At 37.7% G+C, this 25,031-nt stretch overlaps 1 protein-coding gene across 2 annotated transcripts in view; it reads right to left on the bottom strand.

Moving 5' to 3' along the window:
- usp2b (ubiquitin specific peptidase 2b) overlaps positions 1 to 23,853 on the bottom strand; it is a 63,169-nt gene extending 39,316 nt beyond the window's left edge. Inside the window, exons 1-2 of one of the 2 annotated variants that reach the window (XM_007256955.4) lie at positions 23,692 to 23,853; positions 17,846 to 18,419 (exon numbers count right to left, since the gene is read on the bottom strand). In XM_007256955.4, the coding sequence (XP_007257017.2) occupies positions 17,846 to 18,364 (519 nt within the window). In that variant the 5' untranslated portion in view covers positions 18,365 to 18,419; positions 23,692 to 23,853. The remainder of the gene's footprint in view (positions 1 to 17,845; positions 18,420 to 23,691) is intronic. The other variant, XM_007256953.4, reaches the window with a different exon arrangement.
- Between the last annotated feature and the right edge of the window lie 1,178 nt (positions 23,854 to 25,031).

Raw genomic sequence — 25,031 nt, 5'->3', positions numbered from 1 at the left:
TTTCACTGCAAGCAAAGAAGGGGTTAATAATATTGTTAATAAATAAGTTTAGTAAATTTACATTTTATTTAATTACTTAAATGTAACAGTCAGGAAGTCAAGGTCAAGAAATTATATGAGAAAATGTAATTTTAACCAAATTTTAAGAATCTGCAACCAAATGTATCTCTAATTATGACCACATTTTAAGAATGTTAAGCACCTTTCAATGATTCAATGAGACATAATTAGGACTTCCAATGGTTAACAGGGATGCATGGTGGGTAGGTAGTGAGTGAACATATGGAGGTAGGCTGTACTCTCACTGTGGGAGGTGTATGCAGTTTAAACTGATCTATAGGTCATGTGCCCTACAGGTAATACTATTATGCAAGTAAACGAAACAGTTTGGAGTGAAACAGCAAATGAATCACACAACCTGTATATTACTTTTATCAGAGGAATGTGAGGAGGCTTCTGAAACAAAGACTGTTGCATAACAATGCTCTTGTTTCCTAGGAGAGACAAGCCGAGGCTATCGACATCAGAGATCCCCTAAACCTCTCTGCACTGACGCATGTTCGCGTGCATTCAAGCGGTCAGTGCAAAGGCATCTGCTCTGCCTGTTTCACCTATCAGCTGATCCTTTACAAAAATGAAAGGAATTTTAGGACGCTCCCTCAAGCCGCGGCTCATGTCTTTGCGAACTCGACGGAAGAGCGTACACAAAGGGACTAATTAGCCACTAGCCTCAAGGTGATTCTCAGCTTCTATGGTATGAGGCACTATGGAAAGGGATGCGAGAACAAGAACAAGAACTTCTGAGTGTGCAAATTTAATGACCTGGAGAAGGATCCTTAATTATTGTTGTGAAAGTGCCAGTAACCCTTAGAGATACTAAATGAGATGGAAGCAAAGCAAAGTTTCAACCTTAAGGGCAAAATTATATATGTAAAATAAACAGTTCTGTAACAAGACGCCACACCATGTAATAAATATAAATGCAAACGCAAATCCAGCATCACTATTCCAGTCATTGAAGAAATATAACAGTATGAGAACCAATTACTACTGTTGCATCATGCTTTTTTGTGAATCAGGCCCCTAAGTCAGAGATTGGTAATGGGATGCCAAATCATTAAGGCATGAGGAAACCATTTACCATTCGAAATGCACAGATCAAGCATAACATTAAGACCACTTCCTTGTTCCTTGTTTACCTATTATCTATTTTAGCTAGACTAAGCATATATAAGCACTCTATAATTACAGACTGTAGTCCTTCTGTCTTAGTGGATCAGACGCAGCAATGCTGCTTGAGTTTTTAAACAGTTTATATACAGGCCCTAATGAGTACTAAATATTATAGAAGAACTAGCATCTAGTGAGCCTCCTCCAGTGCTGTTCAGCAAGAAACGCGTGATGTTAAATCCCAGCCACACTGATGACAAGCGTGATATCAGTTTGTTACCTCATGCACTAGTGCTATCTGGTAGGACTGTCAAAGTGCACAGAGGCGTCAAGAGTCTGGTATGTGCGCTGTGGCAGATTAGCTTCGGACTCCACAGTTCAGCATGTATGGAATGTGGAGGGTGATCACGTCGTTTGCAGCAAACTCTCTGTCACAAGACGCATCTCTCTCCTGAGGGCCTCAAGTATCCTCCTCAAGCTCTGCACTCTGCCCAATTTAGGACATTAGAATAACTAGAAGGTGCCCTTCAGTTCTAAATCATACTTATGATGTAGTTAGTGAGCTGCTAAGGATGTTTCAAAGTTATAGATTGGATAGTGGAACATAATTTCCTATTAAACCCAAAAATGTTTTCTTTGGATTTTTTATTATGATTAGGCCTGTAACAACATCTATTTTCTTTTAGACAATAATTATGAAAAATCATATTGTAATTTCATGACCATTTTATGCCAGTTATATTATATATACCAGTAATATTACATATAGGCATGTGATGATATTTTTTTTGGTTGGACAATACTGTACCAGAACAGATTTGTTTTGTACTTTTTAGATTTTTTTTCTGCCACCAATGGATTGAAAATATAGTAGCATATTAATGCAAATACAACCTTTTACACATCACATAAATTCTAAATTCTAAAGTGTGGAATTCATATATAAATAAACCACATATTTTAAATGTACATGCTTGGTTTATTGCATTATTGTTGTTAAAAGAAACATCACAATAAAAAATAAAAATTACATTTCTCATGTAGTGGTATTGCTTGGTCTCAGAATGTAGTGAATATGTAATGGTATTTTTATTTTTTTATTTTGATGAGGATTTTTAACCAGTGACGTGCAGACGCTATGGCCCAATGTGCTTGGGCAATTGCCCTTTTGCCATCCTTGGCTGATATTGCCCTTCCGAGCTGATACTGGCTGATATTGCCCTGACTCTGAAAATTCAGATTCAGATGCCTCGAGAGAAAAGGGAGGGGCGTGGACGTAGTGGGAGACATGCAGCACGCTTCACTAGAAAAAAAAAAAAAAAAGCACAGCACACGACCAGGCAGCGCTTCAGTCGACTAGCAGAGGAGTTAGAAGATGTTGAGGGAGTAGAGCGACTGCCCTGAAGGTGAGCTTGAAATGTAGCCTTCACAGTATTACAAGACATGATCACAATCAACTCTAAAATCCGATGTCGTCGAGTTTAGGACGTTTACTGATCCTAAATAATCTGACAGCCACCTACTGTGCCATGTCCCTGTTTTTAACATTTATTTTTATTTATTAATCATAAAAAACACAAAGGCTAAAAAAAACTACAAAATTCTTTCTCCAGAATTGTAAAGTAGATTTACTAAATGTTAAAGAATTTAAAAAAACTAGAGACAATGCAGAATTGAACAAAATCCATGCACAAAAATGCATTACCAAGTAATGCCTGGAAAAGTTAATGTGGTACCAAACCTTGCCCTCAATCGCGCCATCTCTACTGAAAGGTCAGGTTGTACCTTGTAAAGTACATTTATACAGCATGTAACTTTCTGTGAACAGAAATACTGTTTTTCCTCTGTGTACAATCAGACCCTTGTAACTGATCCAAAACGCAGTAGCATGATTTGTCTTGTCCATGTCAAATGTCAAAGTTTCTAAGCTCAGTCATGCAACTAATCTGCTGCATATTCTTCACTGTGTTCCTGTAACTGCTCATCAGATTTAAATCATGATGCTGGCATACAAAGTCAAAATAAATGGACCAGCCACTCCAACACTGATGGCAATGGTTCAGTTCAAAGCAGCAGATTTAGATGTAAATGGAGTGTTTCAATAAACTCCATATCCACTCACTATGTTTGGGATAAGGAAAAAATCATGCAAGTTACATTTTGGCCAAACCATCTTGTTAAGAGAAACCTCAACCCAGGTCTCAGATCAGTAGGAACGATCAACATCACAATGATGTTACAAAGGCCCACTGTCTTGAGGGTCCTTTACACACTGCTCTAATGGCCTGACTAATGGACTGGAGGAATGAGAAGACGATGGAAGCTAAAGAATGAAGCCTCCAGTGTTAACTCTCCCAGTGAAGGCCTCTGGCTGAGATGTACTGATGATACTGGAGTCATGAAAGCTGTTAGTAGTAGCGCGATTGTTCCTGTCCCGATCAAGTGAGGATGGAAAATGTGTATTTTGGCCCAGTGTAGCCAGGGGAAGAACACATTATCATTAAATCAATGAAACACAATCAATGGTCTGTTTAAAGAATGCACTGCAGTTGTAGATTACAGACATTAGTTTTTCTGAATTCTCAGTATACTTAAGCACAAGAGAATTTACATGTATTTGGAGGCACATGTGTATTATTGCTGTTGGTCAAAAACCTTGTTTCTCTATTTTTTTTTTTTTTTACTTGCATGCAAAAAATAGTTTTATATTGTAATATTTGTTAATCATTATTGGATCATTTACAGTTCAAATGCTGATTACACCAGCAATACACAAACTGGCAATATCCTTCCTGATATACAAAGAAATAAAAAAATCTTCAGTGTTTCCAGACACACAAAACAAGACAATATTTATTTAATAAAACTACCAATCTTTATAATTATCTATATTTGAGCAAATCATTTAGCTAGCACTTAACTGCACCACATAAAGAAACACACACCTAACAACATAACCTCACACAATGTGAGAGAGTTCTATTTCAGGCTACATTTATTACAAAAATGGATCACATTCTGTCAACTCTTTCCAGATTTTTTTTAACTTTTTGTAAACAATAAATAGTATTCGAAAGAGAAAAATTGTATTTGAACTTAATGTCATAGGGTCCATTTCCTGGGAACACATTATGGTTAATCTTACACTAAAAAGGCTATCAATCATTGGCATGACAATTTATTCACAAGAAAACTAAATACAGATACAGACAAACCGTTCTGTCTGTAAACTGCATTAATTTCGTCCAGATTTGTACGCAATCTCTGAAAAAAAAGGAAAAAAGGCTAAATGAAGCAGTACCACTTAAAATTGTGGGGGCATTGTAGCCAATAGTTCAAGCACAATGAATACACTTTTTGGTGAATCTTTTAACGTAATTTACAGCATTCAACATTGTGCTCTGTATATTGGCAGTGATGGTTGCACTGTTTGAAACAAACACATTTATTTTTAAATATTAAGGAGGTAAAAGGAAACCTTTGGTTTTATTAATCATAACACAGAAACCACTAAATTTCTTAGCTTCGGTTTAGCATAAGGGCTGTATTTTATGGCATCTATAAAATGTTATTAATGTTTATTATGAAATTACAACAGGTCTTTAGGGTGGACAACTGAATTATGGACCAATATAAAAGGTTTAAGGCATCTGAGTCCAGGATTCTAGTAGAAAAGAACATTTTCTACTGATTCACTACACAGGTCTGTGTCCTACATTTACACATATGACTATATAACTGCAACATAGCAGCAACTTTTCCAAATTATGAGTCTCTTCTTTGTAACCTAGTTCAAGGTACGTGTTTATGACTAGACCTGTATTCACCCTGAGCAGTCTCCTCTGAGTTATATTTCTCTGGAAGCTGTCTGAGACGCTCTGACCCGTCACTTCAAACAGCTGGTCACTCCGACACTCCACAGACTTCGAACCTGGTTTTGGTGTGGGGCGGAGTGAACAAATCGGCCTTGACACGGATCTGTGCTGCTCTGTCTGCAACCATCTTATCTCTTACCTCAGATAATGCTCTCTTAATCTTTACAGATTTACTGAGCCACACACTGTAAAGTTTTACAGCTCTGGCCTCGGCCAATCAGCTGCAAGACCTGTAAGGTTTATGACCAATACAGGTTGTATCATAATGAGCCTAACAGCGAATGAGCGAACCACAGATGTGATCATGATGAAGCTCAGAAGAGCTGTGCCAGGTCAATTATCTCTCAAGTCTTCTGGGCTTAATATGAACAGAGCATATAAATCTGACCACCTCCTTGTTTCTAAACCTCATATTACCTGCTTTTCTTCGTCCTGTGAGCACCGATGAAGGACTACAGGATGGACACCCAACACAAACTCTTCTGTCAAAAAGCTTGTCTTATTTTACAACTACGAGGTGGAGAAGCTAGGTAGGAGTGTCTGATAGAGCGGAAAGGGAGTGAACACAGTGTTTAAAAACACCAGCAGCACTGCGGTGTGTGATGGTGAGTGCCAGCAGAACACACATTAACACATCATACATAACGTCTCAAGTCTCCCGGAAGTCGAGGGAGTCTACCGCATATCAATAACGGCTCCCTGATGCCCGCAGATCAGATAATATCTCCCGGAATCTAGCACTTGCACGCAGGCGACTTTTTCCCCAATCGTGTCTGTGAAAGAAAGGGAGAGAAAGGGGCTTTCCTCGTGTGCATATTTATGAAGCGCATGTGAAACAGAGAGGATTCTGATTGGCCTGTTTTCTGTAAAGACTCTGAGTCAGCCAATCAGTTTTTAGTGTGGGCAGGCAGTGTTTTTTTCCCCTCCTGGATGGGATTTGTTCAGTGGAAAACTCATTTTATCTCACTACTTTAAAGTATATCCATATCTGGTAAAGTAAAAAGCAATTAAAATCTTGGCCACTGTACAGTTTGTAATAGTGATTTTAGCATTGCCCACGGGGGACTAAATGATTGCAAAAGACATGTTGAGGTGAGTAGGGGTGGGCGATATGGCCCTAAAATAATATCACGTTATTTCATGGGATTATCGCGATAACGATACTCTTGGTGATATGACAAAAACATAAAAAAACACTACTGCAACAAAACAAAACTTACATTTTATTATTGTATACGATATGATATAGCACACCACTAACTGAGATATAAAAAAATACTAGAATTTTAGCAGATTTCTAACAGAAAAAGTAAAAAAGTAAAGTAAAATAAGTCATACTGGACAGATATAATCTGTCTCTAGTAGATATTTAATTGTAAATGAGAAATGTGTGAATTTCTCTTTTGCATAAACAGCAAAAAAGTAGGACCCTGCTGTGATAATTAGGGGTGAGTGTTATGGCACGATATTTCAGGATATAATATCGTTCACGATGTTCAAAAATGTTGGCGCTATTATCGCATGTGATATGATATAGCACACCCCTAGAGGTGAGTTAAGATAAAGTTATCCTTTGGTGTGTATGCGCAAGGTTTTTTTTTTAACAGGGGATTGGGGGGTTGTCCAAGTCCAGGTCCAGGACCAGTCCAGGTCCAGGTCCCGGAAATTACTTTTTGCAACTTGGGATGTTTGTCATACACCACCACCATGCTGATCAGTGTCACTACAAGGCTAAGAATGGTGCACCCTCTCAGATCAGTCTTCATCTGCCTGAACAGCTTTAGAAATTGTTCAACTCAAAGGCTCATCTATTACCTTTAAGACGAAACTCACTGCAATATGTAGTGAACCGGTCAGGACAGGGCAAGGTTCACACACACGCCACATCAGGTCTGACACCTCACCTATATACCTATATAACCCATGGTGACATCTTCAGCTGTCGTAAAGCGCTAATAGCACTTTCATTTCAGAAGAGAAAAAGGCCTGACTCAGCCAAGTGTCTTGTCTGGACATGTTGGTTGGCATGGTGACATTTGCTTGTTTAACATAAGGAGTTCCCAGAGGATCCAGTGAAAGCAACGTCCTCTGCAGTGACTGAATGCTTTTGGAATGTCAAAGGGAGCTGGCGTGTCTAAAGAATTTGGGCCCGGCACAAATCAAAGAGAGGTTAGGCTCAGGGCTATGTTTTACCTGATTTAACTGAAAGCACAAAGCGTGCTGTAACTTTATTAGACAAAGAGTATTCCTCTGTCATATAGAGTAGATAATTGAAATATAGCCTATTAAACATTCAATCATTACCACATTTATGTTCATAAGTAGAAGACACATGGCTCATGCATTAACTTTGCTGAATTGTTCATTTCCATTAACAATTGATATCCAATATATTTTTCAAACAATATTTGTATGTGTATAGCTTATATTTTACTACATGTACAGTTAAACAGTACAAAAACTGTGTACCAGTGTTTTTTGTGTATTGTACTGGAGGGAGTACACACACGATTTTCACTCACCTTTACACCTATTTTATTGTGGTTAGCCAATAATCCTGACTTGATTTGATTAAAAAGAAAAAGAAAAACATTTTAAGCTGATTTGGTATAGTAAAGGCTCAAGAAATGGGCCTGGCGCCACTTAAAAAAAGGGAAAAAGGCTTAAACTAACTCTCTTAATTAATAAGATGCGAAAAAACCAATGAGTGTGTCACTTGCCATCATTCCCTTTTAGAGTTAGCATCAATACTGAAACCGGTGTGATGATGTTTGGCCACCAGTGGCAATATCTCACAGTACAGCATATCCTGTTGTGTGAAATTACGCAAGTAACACTTCACTAATATTTGCTACTAAAGTATTGATCTAAATTCTATATGATATCTATACATGGCAAACATGTTTACATAACTCTTTCTGGATTTGATGTGGGTGGTAAAGAAGCAACTGTGTGTTGCAGTAAAAGGTATGAAGAATCTCTGAACAAACAAATATGCATATCAATTAGGTTATCTTATATAAAGTATCATGGCTCTGGATCTGGCTTTGGAACTTCACTCTAACCCTAATCAGCCTGACGCATGAGTTTACAGCCTGACCCCGTTCTCCTAAGATGCTCCACCTCATGATACAAAACATTTCCATTGCTTCTGATAATAACTAATAGCAACCAAACATGACACCATGACCCTTAGGTCGAGTCAATCCCACCCCTTTCACTTCTTATCAGGGTGTTCACCCTCATGAGGAAGCTGGGGTTTGTGTTGCTGTAAACACACAGCTCTGTGTTCAAAATCCTACACACACCTCGCTCTAGCTGCACTCTAAGAAATATAAGTACAGATTTGTACTTAAAAGAGTACAAAGCTTGTCGCTGGGGCTGTACCTTATATTAAGGTTCAAAAAAGTACCTTTCAGTGAAAGTCCTTTTTTGTACCCATGGTTTTTGTGCCAGTATAGATTATAAAGATTATAAACATTGTCATCAACTAAAAATGGCTCAAAAACTTGATGATACAAAATTGTCTGGCTTTCAAATAAAAAATGTGCAATTTAAATATATACTGTTCATTAGTACAGTGATGCAGAATACTGAATGTACCTTTTGGCTGGTTAAATGGTACAAATCTGTACTTATTGCTGTTAGAAATGACTTTGTACTTCAGAGGGAACAAATCTGACCCTGTAAAGACCAATATTGTACCTTTGAGGGTACAATTATAAAGAATGTACCTTCGAGTACAAAAAAGTACTCATATCGTACCTCTGTTTTTTAGAGTGTGAGATGTTGGCTGTGGTGAACAGATCTTCACTGTGCTCTCAGTTTCCAAGCACTGTGTGGGAGTTCTGTATTATATCGGCACACTAACCAATAAAGCATAGAGGAGGCCAACCCTCACATGCCAAGACTTCCTGTGTGTTTTTTTTACTTTCAGATACAGCAATATTCCACAACATGTTAAAAATTCAAAATCACTTGACTTTCCAAGAAGCCCATAGGTTATGTAACTGTAGTGAAGACTTTAAAACTGTCTTAAATCTGCACAAAGGGCAGCACAGCACTAACACATAGGACTTTCACCTATGATTTCTCTGATGCAGTTTTATTGATCAAGGGTAAAGGCTCTAGAGTTTAATACATGTGTATTTTACTGTATCGGTTTTAGGGTTCTATCATGTTGCTGATATGTTCCAATGAGCTTCATGGGTTGAATTCCAGGCCATCTGTAAATCGGACGTCTCTAAAAATCATAAAAAACATTTTTTTTTATTTTCTCCTCAATATCTGAGATCATAAACTCGCCCATACTTACACTCCCCCCTATTACCTGCAATGCTCCCAGAGTGCATGCCTCCTCCAACACAAATGAAGTCAACTACCACTCTCAAACTGCTGCCACAGCATCACTAGGCAGTCAATGTACTCTGAAGAAAGATATATATATATACAGTGCCCTCCATAATTATTGGCACCCCTGGTTAAGATGTGTTCTTTAGCTTCTCATAAATTGAGTTTTGTTCAAAATAATATAGGACCACGACGGGAAAAAAAAGTAAAGTCCAACCTTTAACTCAAGTAAATTTTAATGGGGAAATAAAATCCCTGACTAAGAAATAATTATTCTTCATAAAATCACCTGTTCCACAATTATTGGCACCCCTAACAATTCTTAGGAAATAAATTTAATAAAAGTATTTCTGTCACTTCTACAGTAGTTTACGAAGTTGATCAGAGTATGTAGGAACATTTAATTAGTAATTCACAACTTCCTGTTTCCCTGGGGTATAAATATGGCGTGACACAGAGGCCATTTATCTTCAACATGGGAAAGACAAAGGAACATACCATTCAAGTGAGGCAGATGTGTGTTGACCTTCACAAGTCAGGCAATGGCTACAAGAAAATCGCTACTCGCCTACACCTGTCCATATCTACTGTCAGAGGAATTATTAAGAAGTTTAAAACAACTGGAACAGTGGTAAACAAGCCTGGACGAGGACGCAAGTTTATTTTGCCACCACGCACAGTGAGGAGGATGATAAGAGAAATAAAAAGTTCTCCAAAGCTCACTGTTACAGAATTGCAACAAATGGTAGCTTCTTGGGGTCACAAAGTCTCCAAAACAACCATCAGGCACTATCTACATGCCAACAAGCTGTTTGGGAGGCATGCACGGAAGAAACCATTTCTTACTCACAATCATAAACGCAAACGTTTGGAGTTTGCTAAGCGGTACTATGACTTCAACTGGGACCGTGTGCTTTGGTCAGATGAAACAAAGATAGAGCTTTTTGGCAACAAATGCTCTAAGTGGGTCTGGCGTAACACAAGAGCTGAGTATGCAGAAAAGCACCTCATGCCCACTGTGAAATACGGCGGGGGATCAGTGATGCTGTGGGCCTGTTTCTCTTCTAAAGGCCCTGGGAACCTTGTTAGGGTGCATGGCATCATGAATGCTCTAAAATACCAGGACATTTTAAAACAAAATCTGGTGGCTTCTGCCCGAAAGCTGAAGATGGGTCGTCACTGGGTCTTTCAGCAAGATAATGACCCTAAACATGTGGCCAAATCTACACAGAAATGGTTCACCGCACACAGAATCAAGCTCCTCCCATGGCCATCTCAGTCCCCAGACCTCAACCCCATTGAAAACCTGTGGGGTGAGCTGAAGAGGAGAGTGCAGAGGAGAGGACCCAGGTCGTTGGATGATTTAGAGAGAATGTGCAAAGAGGAATGGTCAAAGATCCCTCTTTCTGTATTCTCCCATCTTGTGAAACATTACAGGAGAAGATTAGGTGCTGTTTTGTTGGCAAAAGGGGGTTGTACAAAGTATTAACATCAGGGGTGCTAATAATTGTGGCACACATGATTTGATGTTAAATAATTATTTCTTAATGTGGGATTTTTTTCCTACTGAATAAATTCACTTGAGTTAAAGGTTGTATTTTACTCTTTTTTTCCATCGTGGTCCTATATTATTTTGAACAAAACTCAATTTATGAGAAGCTAAAGAACACATCTTAACCAGGGGTGCCAATAATTATGGAGGGCACTTTTGTTGCCCTGAGGCAAACACAGAAAAAATACTGTTATTTACTAAAATAATAAAATATATAAACGAAATATGTGTTTAATCAACTGAAAAAAAAATACTTTACAAATCCATGCACATATATGTCAAGTAAAAAAAAGATAAAAAAAAAATCATATATTACTTTTTACTGCTGCTAATGTCTTGGTGTCAGATAACACAGGACAGTTTCAGAAGTCTTGTGGAGTTTATGACTTGATGGGTCATAGGTGTTTTGGTGGCACAAGGGAAAATTATAAAATATTGTTGCTAAAGCAAATACATTAACAGTAGTTATTCACGTCCTAAATCGCAGTTCTTCTTTATGTACAATCGCATTAAGCAGATAGAGTTAATAATACTAAGCTTTAAGTATAGAACAATTGAAAAATCATTTTAATTTTCATTATGATGTACATTAATTAAATAATAAAAAAGTCTTACCCCCTAAAAACAGGTCTAATAAGGACACCAAGAGTGAGAGCAGGGCCCCAGAATACCACCATGTATTAATACTGGCCTTCTGTCTGGATCCACATCTAGGCAGATAGGCTTGGGCCAAGGTTCGCTCACCTTTTTTATACCTTGCGGCATGAATCAGTGCCTCAGACGATCCAGCAAACAGATCACACAGGTTTAAATGTCCTCAAACTCAGGTCACTCAAGACACAGTAACTGCTTAATGTTTAATGTACCAATGGAAAAGCCGTGGCATTTGCTTTTCTGCGGTTTAATACCTCCTAACCTGATTTTCGTGCTGCCGGAATAAGAACATGTGGACAATTACATAACCCATGCATACAAAACAAAAAGTGAACAAACCACTGCTGTCGACACAAGGTACGCAGAAGTAGTCTATAGTTCACACTGGGACAAAGAAATCACTCCCTATTTCACTTCCATTCCAAAGTCTGCATAAAGCAAAAGAGAAAATTGAAAACAAAAACATCAGCTTCACCCATACATAACCTACATTTCAAATCTCCAAACAATGTAAGAGAAAGGAGAAAACTATTAGCATTAAAGGCGCGATAATATTGTGTCACCTTGTTTTCATAAAGGGAGTGGTGATAAAATGAAAATAAGAGCAAGGCTGCTGTGAGCCTTTAGATGCAGGCCAATACAATGTTGATGCAATATCATCTTGAGATTAGTAATGGGCCACATTTGCTCTTTTTTGTATGTTTAGGTTCAGATTTTAGGACACACACAATGTCTAAAGCAAGGTCCAAGCAGGAGTAGTACTGTAATTAGTGATCAATAATATTAGCAGTTTATACCAACTATTTTATAATACTGGTATTAAGAGTTTAAAAATGCAATTTTGTGTTTTTAAGTAGTAATAATTTCACCTTCAAAGCTTTGATTAAATACTACACAGCTTGGACTGATTCATATAAGTATGTTTTAAGAATCAAAGCGGTGTATCTGCGATACAGCAATTGCTACTTCAATACAGTGATCTAACATGTCATTTTCAAAGAAAAGAATGACAAAAGTACTCATCCATATATTGCAGTAATGTAGTAATGTATGTTAGCTTTGCACAAGCTAACAGCTAGCTAGTGATGTTAGAATAAGCTATAAGTGTTGTTTCATCAATTTTCATACCAATTTCTTTGTGGCAGTGTTATGGTTGTCACACACTGAGCAGGATTTAAATTAATAAGTCCAAAATCCTGAACCTATTTAATATATTTCTGTAAGTTATAAATGTGAATATTGGTATCGGCATCGGCAGACATGTATATGTGTAATATGGGATATCAACATCAGTCCAAAATTCCCAAATTGGTGCATCCACAGTAAAGCTAATTAGCATTGGTGCTTCAATGCAGTGATGTATGTTAGCTTTGCACAAGCTAACAGCTAGCTAGTTAGGTTAGCATAAGCTATATGTGTTGTTTCATCACTTTTCATACCAATTTCTTTGTGGCAGTGTTATGGTTGTCATACACTAAGCGGGACCTAAATTAATAAGCCCCAAATTCCTGAATCTATTTAATATATTTCTAAATATACTGTAGATACATCAATTATACATAACATTAAAAGTTCAGGTTAAGTTGACAACAATGATTAGCTTGTTTCATTGGCACCTGCCAAGGAATATACATGGGTATATTAGGCAACAAGCGAACAGTCAGTTCTTTAAGTTGATATGTTAAAAACAGGAAAAATAGGCTAGTGTTAGAGTAGCTTTGACAAGAGTCAAATATTGTGCTGGCTAAACAACTGACAGGGTCCGAACATCTTCAAAACATCAAAGAGGTCTTGTGCAGTGTTTCTGGCATTCAGAGGTCAGTACCTACCAGACATGTTTTTAAAGCTGTTTTGGTGGCAAACTACATGAGAAACTAGATAAAATTAGGTAGACAGTTCTCCTCAGGGAATGTAAATAAACACATTATTTTTTTGTAATATGATTATGACTACTCAGCACCTACTTAGATACAGATAAACCAAATCAATACACTTTAGTGGATGTTTCATTTATGGCTTGTTTCATAACGCCCTGATAAAACTGAGATTATAAGAATTGGCCCATTGCAAAGTCCACACTGAGAAGTGAACACCATACTGCTAACAAGCACCATAAACAGACTATTATTGTACTGAGTACTAAACGCTGTGTTTAACTCAATATTATTAAAGAGAATGGCATGCACAGGTAGTGTGTCCAGGCCTTATTCTGTCAGAGCCAGGCCATTGTGTCCAGCTGTAATAAATTAATCTACAACAGCATAGTAGAGCTGATCTCAAAACAGTGGTGGAGTAGCTGCTGAATCACCACAACATGCCCAGACAAATAACTGATTGCTACATAAAGCAGCAATCACTCAACATGGGTGTATCAGCAAAAGTGTATGTGTCATGAGGAGCGTATTACATAAGCGATCCGCGTTCTTGCTTTTGTTTATATAGGCTGCCATCATCAATCTCTTTTTGTTTTAGTTAAACCCAGTCTATCAACTGTGGAACCTTTCAACTGATGTCTTTATAACAGCATCAGTTATTTTAAGCACAAAGAAAGATAGTATGTTTAAGTATATTACACCCCTTACAATATACATCTAGCCATTTCAAACGGGCACCCTATTAATAAATGGAAAGTAATCCCTGCCGGTTGCACCATTATAGAAAATGGATTACACAAATCCAAAAATCCAAGGTGCTTGTTATTAGCAGTACTAAAAATACAGCAGATTTCTGAAGCATGCTGTCCTTAATGATATAGCAGCTGACTTGAATACCACCCAGAATCAATACCAGGCCTAGGTGGAGCGCTTCCAGTTTTATTCCCTGAAAACATCACTCAAGGAGAAAATCTTGAACTCGTTCCAAAAATATCATCTAAAAACGATTTGAGATTCTGCAAGCAAGCCACTCTGACCCCGTTTACACCTTAATGCTTCTTAAGTATAAGGACTAAATCTGGTGCAAATGGACCCAAGATGCATTTAAATCAGATACAAATCTGATTACTAGGATCACTTCAGGAGGTGGTCTGAGATGCATATAAAACACATATTATAGCACTGCAAACACATCTGTCTGTTCGGGAAACCTCTGACAACCAAAACTCCTTACAGTATAATCAAAAATGCTCCTAACACAACCAAAACTTCAGTAATGAGACTTCAGTTTCACTAACCAGGGAGGCAATTAACTACGAAGGAGTGAAGGCTCTGTTTAGCCCTCTTGGCTAGAATCTGAAACCGAATTGCATTTTGACCACATGCAATTACACTTAATATTTAAATGTTTCTCTAGTTATTCTGAGTAAAATCTGTATAGAATTTCTGTATAGGATAAAATATGCAAAATCACTTGTTGTACGGTATTTATTACTGGTGTTTCAGTTGTATTTATATCATGTGGCCACCCACTGGAGAACAGACTTGTTTGAAATGTATCTAGGATGCATGCATACTTGTTTTTTGGTGGTCTTATCCAGATATAATCCAGATTCAAGTCACATGAAGTGACCAGGTGTAAACAGGATGACCTTCAGTAAAAGACCCTGTTTACACCAGATCAGTTCATGCATATTAAGTAGCAGGATTACATAATGGATCATGTCCTGGATGTCAGCAGTTGACTTAAACATGACACATAAGTACCAGGCCTTAATGGACCACGTCTACATTTATTTCCTCAAATGCTGGAAACATCACAGGTCATTTCAGAAAGTATCATCTAAAAATGATTTGCAATTCTGCAAGCAAGCCATTTTTACTGCAGGCCAGGTGCACCTTGAGTATTTCTTAAACATTTTTTTTTGTAAAGGCCAGGAATGTTAAAAATGATGAGATGTACGGTTCTGATATTATCTAAGCACAGCAAAAGGTCCCTGCATTTCTAAGATATGCACACTATGTCAAACCAACAGTGCTAACGTAACACACTGTTTACCTTTCACTCACTGCACATTAAACACATTAGAGACTGATAACACTGTTTGAATGGAGTTTGTTTATCATTCTTTGATTAAGCTCTGAACCTGCAGAGATGCGTAAATGTAATGCAAGAGCTCAATCAAATCATGAAACACTCTCACTGATTGCTATAGGACTATAGCACCTTAATGGCCTGCACCAGATCCAGAGCCTCTTTAATGACATTTTCACAACCTTGCTGAGTGCAGACTCTGCTTGGCACAGTTCCTGATACCTAACAGTGCTGAAGTTAGCCAGGATGTTTCCCGTTTTGTTATTGGAGTCTGTGGGAGAGATTTACTGGTTCTGCCAAGTTCTGGCTAGTACTGGGAAAGGCTTGCTTCACTGCAAATTGTCTTTTTGATTAACCAATCATTCATTCTTTAGGACCCAAGTATGTGAAGCTGCTAGATGTGCTGCTCAGTCCCTCACTGTTTCATATGCTTTTTTGTAGCACTGAACCATTACTCAGTGATATAAATCTAAGCCTAGCCTTACAATGGTAGAGTTTTCCATAAGGCTTCAGATTGCACCTCTACAATTCATGCAGAAAGGGCACCCTCTAGTGATAAAACACAAGCATCACAAGCTGTGTCAGCAAGCCTGGCCTGGGTTCAGTCAAAATCCACTGAAGTGTGTGATATCACATAACTGTGCTCACGATTTATCCAAATAATATAAAATATCATAGAATACCAGTCCATATGTAGGTCAGTGTGCATGCATGTTTTGTCTTTTAGTCGAATGCACAGACAATAATCTAAAGGGACCAGGGTGTTAATTAGGGTTTAACCCCTAGTGTGCTTGCACATATGTGTGAAGAACAATAGTGAGAAATGCAGTGCAGGTGTGTGTTGCTGTGCTGCTTTAAGCTGCAAGCCCTAACTTGTTTTTAATTTCTTTCAGCAGGATTTTCAGCTGATGCCAATTTAAAGTCCTTGCAAAAAACGCCTTTGAAATAAGAGCATCTGCGAAGAACAAACTGGAGATGAAGTGTAAATTAGCCGAATGCAGTGTTCATCTTAACAGATGACCTTGTTAATATTAATACCATTTCCTTTTTTCTACACTTTCTGTCCATTTTATCAGCTCCACTGGCCATATAGAAACTTTAGTTCTTTATTTCATTAACCAGAAATATCCAGTTAACAGCATACTATGGGCAGAATCCTGTGAGCACTGATGAAGGACTGGAAGATGAGCAACACAAACTGTGCAGCAACAGATTCAGAGCTTCTGTCTCTGAACTTACATCTACAAGGTGGAGCAGCCAGACAGGAGTATCTACTAGAGTGGAGGACAGTGAGGGAACACAGTGTTTAAGAACTCCAGCAGCACTGCTGCATCTGATCCACTTGTACCAGCACAACACTCACTAATCTTAAACTGTGTTTAAGTAAGTGTGAGTCAGGTATAGGGAGAGTCAATTTCTTTAAAGGTCTCATTCCATCATTTTTTCTTTCATTTTAAAATGTCTAGTTGTGGTTTCTAGTATGAATGAATGCCATGTGAGACATTTTTTGTGGAAAAAAGTGCTCAGATGTTTCTATTTAGCCCTGCTTTAGAAGAAAGACAGGATTTGAGCTTTTGCTCATGAATATTCATACATTCAAACATATCGCCTCTGATTGGCTAACAGCACTGCAGCAGAGAAGGCTACCTGTTGCTTCCGCCCACAGTCAATTTTGCAGCTCTAAATCTCAAAGGACAAAATGTTTTCAGAGATACTGCATTAGTTGTAAAGATAAAGCACTGAGTGCTACATAAAGTTAACCCTTAAACTTAGAGTAACATCAGACTTTCAGAGTTGCTCTGCAAAATGCTATGCTGCGGGGCAAGCAGAGGATGCCCGCCGCAGCCGAATAGCTCTTGTTGTACGCTCTTTAGCTGACAGTGTCGGCTCTGCTGTAGACTGACTTTAGCGCTGCCTGTGGGCGGTCCCGAGCCAAGGTGGGCAAGGCCATTCACGAGTTGATGTAGACATGGTGCTTTTCCTGACCATCCCTCTTTTTCGTAACATTTTCTTTTTTTATCTACTGTAGACACGGGGGGTTGAAGAACAGTTTCATATGCAGCATGCATATACACCTCTTAGAGATCATATAGTATTTTATAAAGAACAAGAAAAAGTGGATTTTAGCGGAAGGAAACCTTTAAATAAATGGCATAACTCAAGATGAATTTGAGAATATGAATTCTGAATGTATTTTCTAGATCAGATTTAAATATGTTTGCCCCCAGCAGTTTAGCAAGAACCCAGAACCCATTCTGTCAAAGGCTGGACTCACCTCTGAGCTCCAGTAGAATGGTCCTGAGCAGGTTGTACGTGCCGTGCCTACATTCTCTCTGGTTGGGTAAGCTCTTCTCTCCCCCTCACCGTGCTCACACAGTTCCATTGTGGCCAGCTCCTGGGCCAGATCTGACTGGCTGACTGACCGGCGCCACCTTGACAGGGGTGAGGTAGTGGGAAACCCAGTCTGAGCAGGCAAGCATCCTCTCGGGCCATTCGGCAGAGTCACTGGACCCTTCACCTGCATCCGGCTGGAGCTCTCACTTCGGCGGGTGGACCGAGGGTCGCCCCGGGGGATGGCTCTGCCTCGCTCCGGCTCCTGGGGTAGAGAGAGGGACACTCTGGCCAGGCAGGGGCCGGTAGTGAGGTAGCGGGAGGTAGAGGGCGAGTATCTGGAGGCCTGAGGCTGGCCGCGGGAGATGTAGCTCAGGGTGGGGTCGTATGGGTCATAGGGGCGGTAAGGGCTGAGCAGGGTGGAGCCGGTGATGTATTTGGGAGAGGAGTAAACTGGAGACATGATGAAGAGGAGGTGGAGGACAGGTGGGAGGGAAGTTAGCCACACAGTAGAGAGACTGTTAGGAGCAAGAAACACAGTATTAGCATATTATATTTACAGTATTTGAAGTTTTTTAAATACATTGTGTTTGTGTTCATTTATATACACCTCTGGAAAAAAATAAGAGACCACTTAAAATAATGAGTTTCTTTGATTTTACCAAATTGAAAACCTCTGGAATATAATCCAGAGGAAGATGGATGATCCCAAGCCATCAGACCAAGCTAAACTGCTTGAATTTTTGCACCAGGAGTGGCATAAAGTTATCCAAAAACAGTGTGTAAGACTAGTGGAGGAGAACAGGCCAAGATACATGAAAACTGTGATTAAAAATCAGAGTTATTCAACTCTTAAAGCTATAATATAATAACTATAATAACTATATAACTATAATAATATAAATGTGTTTTCTTGTGTTATTTGAGGTTTGAATGCTCTATATCTTTTGTTATTTCAGCCATTTCTCAATTTCTGCAAATAAATGCTCTAAATGACAATATTTTATTTGGAATTGGGAGAAATGTTGTCCCATTTTACTCAAACATTTACCTATAAATAGCAAAATCAGAGAAACTGATTCAGAAACTGAATGTGGTCTTTTTTTAGAGCTGGCATGCATAAGTTTGGCATAAAACCTGCAGCAAAAAACCTGCGCAATCTTTATGCAGGCCTTTTGCAGTCAAACAAACAGAGGTCTTGATTTACCCCAGAAAGTTTTCCTGGTCTTACAGATCTAAACTTGACCTCCGCTTAGGGGTGGACGATATGGTCCTAAAATAATATCACAATATTACATGGTATTTTCACACCCTTACCGCACATCAGCTGGCCTCAGTAGTTTAGATCTGGGTTAGCAGCAATGCTAAAAGCTGGCCTTTGCAGGCTTGGAGCACCTAAGCCACAATGCTAACTGTTTTTCCAGGCTGGATTACTCGCTGATAGTTCATAATATATCAACAGCACTGTACTGTTTGATTCTTTGTGAATGTGAATCGTGTCTGTAGTTTTCTTTGGTATTTAGTTATGAAACTCAGAAACCTGATGCGTAGCTGTGAAAATTAGCCCGAAATATTGTGATATTATTTTTAGGCCATATCGCACACCTTTAATTTTACTGCATTTCTACCATCTCTGTTGATTTGTTTCATATATTAGAAGTGTGACTTGTCCCTTCCAATCAAAAATCAGTTCAGAACTAGAATCAATAGTAATATACTGCATTTATCAACGTATAAATAACATATATGAGCTTGAGTGTCCGAGAAACTTCTAGCTAACATCACTCAATGAAAAAAAGAAAAACCCACAGAATGAGATGGCTTCTGTTAGAGGCATTGCTGGTGCTGTTCTTGTATTCCTGCAATGCCAGCCAAAAAGAAAGCGCAATCTCAGCAAGCCTGGACTGAACACACCTCCCAGGAGCTCGCATAACAGCATGGTATGTCTTACAGAGCACTTTCTCGACCCTCCATCTCTTCTGAGACTTTGGTCACTAGACCCGAAAATGTAGGTTGAGTGTGCGCATTCTGAAAAAATAAAACACCCTGACATACTGACTATTTTACTGAGTATATCCAGAAAGATGACACAGATTCAGGAAGTAAGGGTTTCGACAGAAAATGGTATATTTGTATTATTTCCAATATTAAATTCTTGTTACTACTTTTCTTAACAACAAATTGTTCTTTACTTCTGCTGACAGTCTTTCTTAGTCAATTTGGTACATCGATCGCCATGAGCAAAAAGCACTGCACAAATATCTGTACAAATATCCAAGTGTAAATAAAATGTAACTCTGTCATTTTTTAAACTGTTTCTGACAGTACGATGTTACTGTTTTTATTTAACTATGGGTAACCAACTATGGGTAACCAACCACCATGAAGGATACATCAGTTGTGTCCTTCACCAGGCTGAGTTTCTCAGCTGTATGAACGTGTGAACTGCCTTTAATGACACAGCAGCTGAAAAAATACAGCCTTGACTTTTGGAACTCTGCAACTGTTCTAGATGTAAGTAGCTCATCAATTTCCATTTCGCATTGCATTTTGGGTAATAGTTTCCTCGTAACCAAACTCAAAAAACAGTTTATCTATATTATACACTTTATACTCAAAAGCAAGCTAACTAGTTTATTAGTAATACGTATGCAATTGGGATAAACTCTATGAATTATCACTGCGTTGGGGTTGCAGTGTTTAATTGTACTGTACAACCTTGTGTTAATATACGGCAAAAAAGTTAAATTTATTTAAATTGAATTTCTCTGTCACACTGTTAATTCTCACTTTTAAAATTAAACACTGTATAAAAAACAGTGTATTGTTTAAAAAAAAACATCTAAAAACAGGATTAACATATTTGATTTGACGTTTGCTAGATAATAATTTAGCCAGTAATTTATTTTATTTATATTTGTTTATCATTGTAAAAAAATAAATAAATAGATGTGTTCAAAGGGCATTTTTTGTATTTTATTTGAATTTATTTAAACATTATTATTTTAAAGTAATGGCAGTAAGTTCAGGTTGTTTAATGCACTCTGTGGGTTTTCCTTTTTTCATCCAGTGATATTAGCTAAAAGCCTGTCAAGGTTTCTGAGGCACACAAGCTTATATATATTATTTATACATTAATGTACACAGTGTAGAGACCAGTGACACTTCTTATACGTGAAATAAATCAACTAAGGTGCGTAAAAGGTTCCACAGACATATGATCAGTTTTTATGGAACTAAAACTGCTTTGACATTTCTGATTGTTACTGAAAAAATGAATACATTTTTGCAGCTTTATAACCAATCACGGTTACTAATTCCTTATTCGGCTAATTTCAGTTCCCTCTGTTGGTGAGAATACCTTGACTGCTGTGCTGTTGCTCACACTTCTTACTTTGGAGTTCTATTTCCATCCAAAACATCCCAAAAATAAGAAGAATAAATCCTAACAAACATTGAACCTTTTTTTGATAATGAAGGATAAACTAAGAAGTACAGTTTTTTAAGACACTCCAAGATGGCAGACTCTTTAACTGATCCGGGCCAGAATAGACAAACTGTAGATTATAGAAACATCACAAAAAACATATGAAAATGTATACAAAATGTGGGTCAGCGTATGCATAGAGCCAGTAAGAAGCACAAATCAATAAGTAGCATAACTCGACAGAGCACCAGTATCATTAGCTAATTATTTTAGCTGCTTTTTAAAGTGTAGGTTGTAGTCGAGGTAGAACTGGTCCTTGGTATGACTGTCCCATAAAGAGTCTTTCTCAGGATCCTATTGATCATACATATAGAACAGTCTATTAAGGCTACATGGTGACCACGCTAATGTGAACACCACAAGGTGACACTGTGGTGTGACAATCTTGTGCCTTTACCATTGCTCTACAGAATGAAAAAACAACTTTGCAACAGAATCTGTCTTTTTCATTTGTCCTTCTTTGTGCAGTGCACAGTGAATTGTAGGCAACCAAGAACATTGAAGGATACATCAGATGCACCCCTTCAAATCACTCTGCATGTCTTCTCCATTTCTCGACTGTATTTGATAGGTCCTTCACTTTGGAACAGCCTTTCATGACGTATCGCCTTGGCTGCAGCCTAGGCTTTGGAAAGCAATTAAAAAACTGAGCAGTTCTGAGTTTGTATGATACTTTATAATCAAAAACTCAAGACTAGTTAGTAATAATAATAAGTTTGAAAATAGGATGTACCCTATGTTTTATTACTGCAATGGAGAAGTGAGTTTAATTGTACTGCACAACCTTACTGGTAGTAGGGGTGTGCCATATCATATCATACGCAGTAATATCAGCAAATGTATGTGAGCGATTCTCAATTACGATTAGGATTTTTAGTAATAATATCACCAAAATGTATGAATATCGTGAACGATATTATACCCTGAAATATTGTGCCATATCACCAACCTCTCATTATCATATCAGGGTACTACTTTTTTGCTGTTTTTGCAAAGAAAAAAATCACACTGTTCTGATTTCCCATTATATATCTAATAGAGACAGATTATATCTGTCCAGTCTCATTTATTTTACTTTAATCCTGGATATATGGAAATATTTGGAGTGAATATTTTGGATATTTTGACTTCTGTTACAAATCTGATAAATTTTTTTTAAATTTTTAATATCTCAAATACAGATGTACCATATCTTATCGTTTAACAATAAAAAAGTTATTTTCATTTTATTGCAGTAGAGTATTTTTGAAATATATTTTTTTTAATTCAGTGTTTTGTAATATCACCAAGAGCATTGTTATTGTGAAAATACCATGAAATATTGTGATACTATTTTAGGGCTATATCATCCACCCCTTAATTAATAAATAAATAGATTATTAAATTAATTATTAATTTTTATTCAGTTTCATCATATCACCAAGAGTATGGTTATTGTGAAAATACCATGAAGTATCAAGATATTATTTTAGGGCCATTTCGCCCACCCCTAATGAATGAATGAATTAATTAATTAATAATAAATATTTTTTTCAATTCAATTTTGTAATATTGCCAAGAATATCATTATTGCAAAAAAAATCCCCTGAAATCACCCTAAATCGAATAATGGTTAAAAGTTGAAATAAATGAAATTGCTTTTTTAGACAGTTAATTATCACTTGAATACAAATACAGCATTAATGCATTTTAATCAGATATTGTAGGTGTTTAAATAATCTAACCAGTAACGTTAACTTCATGAACACATGAATATACACAGATCTAACCCATCTAACCTATTCTAACCTATTTATTTATCCAAATCTCTCCAGTGTGTGTAATATAGTATATATATATATATATATATATATATATATATATATATATATATATATATATATATATATATATATATATATATATATATATATATGTACTGTACAGTAAGTGTATATAGTAAAGTGCTGGTATTTGGCGGGTACCGTTAGTTACAGTTACGGGGGCTGCGCCGTTGTCAGAAGCAGCAGCAGCAGCAGTGATTTTGGCTGAGTGTGAATGAGCTAGTAACGGTCTCGGGAACCGGAGCGGTTAGCTAGCTGGTTATTATTTTACTCGGTCTGTCGGTGGTGTGGCTAAATGTACCGGGAGCTGCTGACAGTAGCGGGTACCGGTTGACCGGTTGGCAGGGCGGAATAAGTCGGTTATGTCACAGTTAGAGCCCGTAGCCCAGCCGGCCGAAGCTAATCCTGCAGTAGTTCAGCTCAGCCGCAGCAGAACACACAGCCCCCCGACCAGCCCGCCCACCCGCAGCCGGCGCTTACCGCCCGAGTTCCAGTTCATCCTCCCGCTCACCGAGCGCTCCGGCAGTGGAAGCGGGACTCCCCCAGTCCTGTTCGGCCCGAACCCCGAGCTTCAGTCTCTCACACGCCGCCGCGGAGCTGTCAGCGGACCGGGAGCGCGCGCGGCCAGCTGGAGGTATTTTCGTGTTTAAGCCGATTCAAGGAACCGCCTCCCAAGCGGTCGCCTGGCGACGCCGATGACACACGCGCGTGCACACACACGCCCTGCTTGTATTACTATCGCTGTGGGGCGATTTCTGTTCTGTAATCTATAGGCTGTAACCTTTTTTATATAAAAAAACAAATAGTATTTAATGCATCAGTTAGGAATAGAAAAATATTAGTATTATTATATGACTAATATATGACAGTTTTCCCATGCTACTATTTAAGTAGCTCAACGTTAAATTTTAGGCATAAATTATACACAAAATATTAACTAAATGATATCCAAATCAAATATTTGTTAACTCTCTTCCCCTTCTACTTGTATTCCTATCGTTGTGGGGCGATTTCTATCACACCATATATAGCTACATGGGTCATTCCAGAATTGAGGTACATTTCAGGTTTCTTATATCTCATTTAGTCATTTTCCTAAAAAATATTTATTGAATCTGTTTATATTAAGTAATAATATTAATAATTGATTATTGATAATAATTATATAATGAATAGTTGATCATAATGATGAGTATCATTAATAATAATAACAATAATCATAATTTTTATAACAACTTTTAGATTATTTTTTCCTTAATAATGCTTGATGTATATATATTTAGGAAAAAATTAATACACAAAATATTCATTAAATGTTTCCCAGTTCAGATATTTTTAGTTTCCTCACCTCTTAAATGCATTTAACTTTAATGTATTGTTTTTTTTAATAAATTACCCAATCCCTAGTAAAAACCCATTACTAGTAAAAACTCCAACCAACACCAGAGGAATGAAGACTAGCACATGCCTCCTGCGACACATGTGAAGTAAACCACCACCAAATCTTGTCTAACTGCAGCACTTTAAGGCAAGAGTCGGATCCTCATTTTCAATACACCAGCTAAGAGACGCCTGTGTCGACCAAAGTCACACGAGGAGTGAAGAGAATGGCATCTACCCACCCAGAGGGAGCATGACATTTTACATTTGATTTGTATTTATATTATTTTACATTAAATACTTACATTATTATTTTAATATTTATTTTATTAACAGTCAACAATTTGAATAATTATACTTATTTATCACTATTAATAATGTTTGATTTATATTTTAGGCACAATATCTCCCAGTCCAGACACTATTGACCATCTTTGCCT

The sequence above is a fragment of the Astyanax mexicanus genome, chromosome 1 (genome assembly GCF_023375975.1).
Source record: "Astyanax mexicanus isolate ESR-SI-001 chromosome 1, AstMex3_surface, whole genome shotgun sequence".
NCBI lineage: Eukaryota > Metazoa > Chordata > Actinopteri > Characiformes > Acestrorhamphidae > Astyanax > Astyanax mexicanus.
This window is presented reverse-complemented; position numbering and strand designations above follow the sequence as displayed.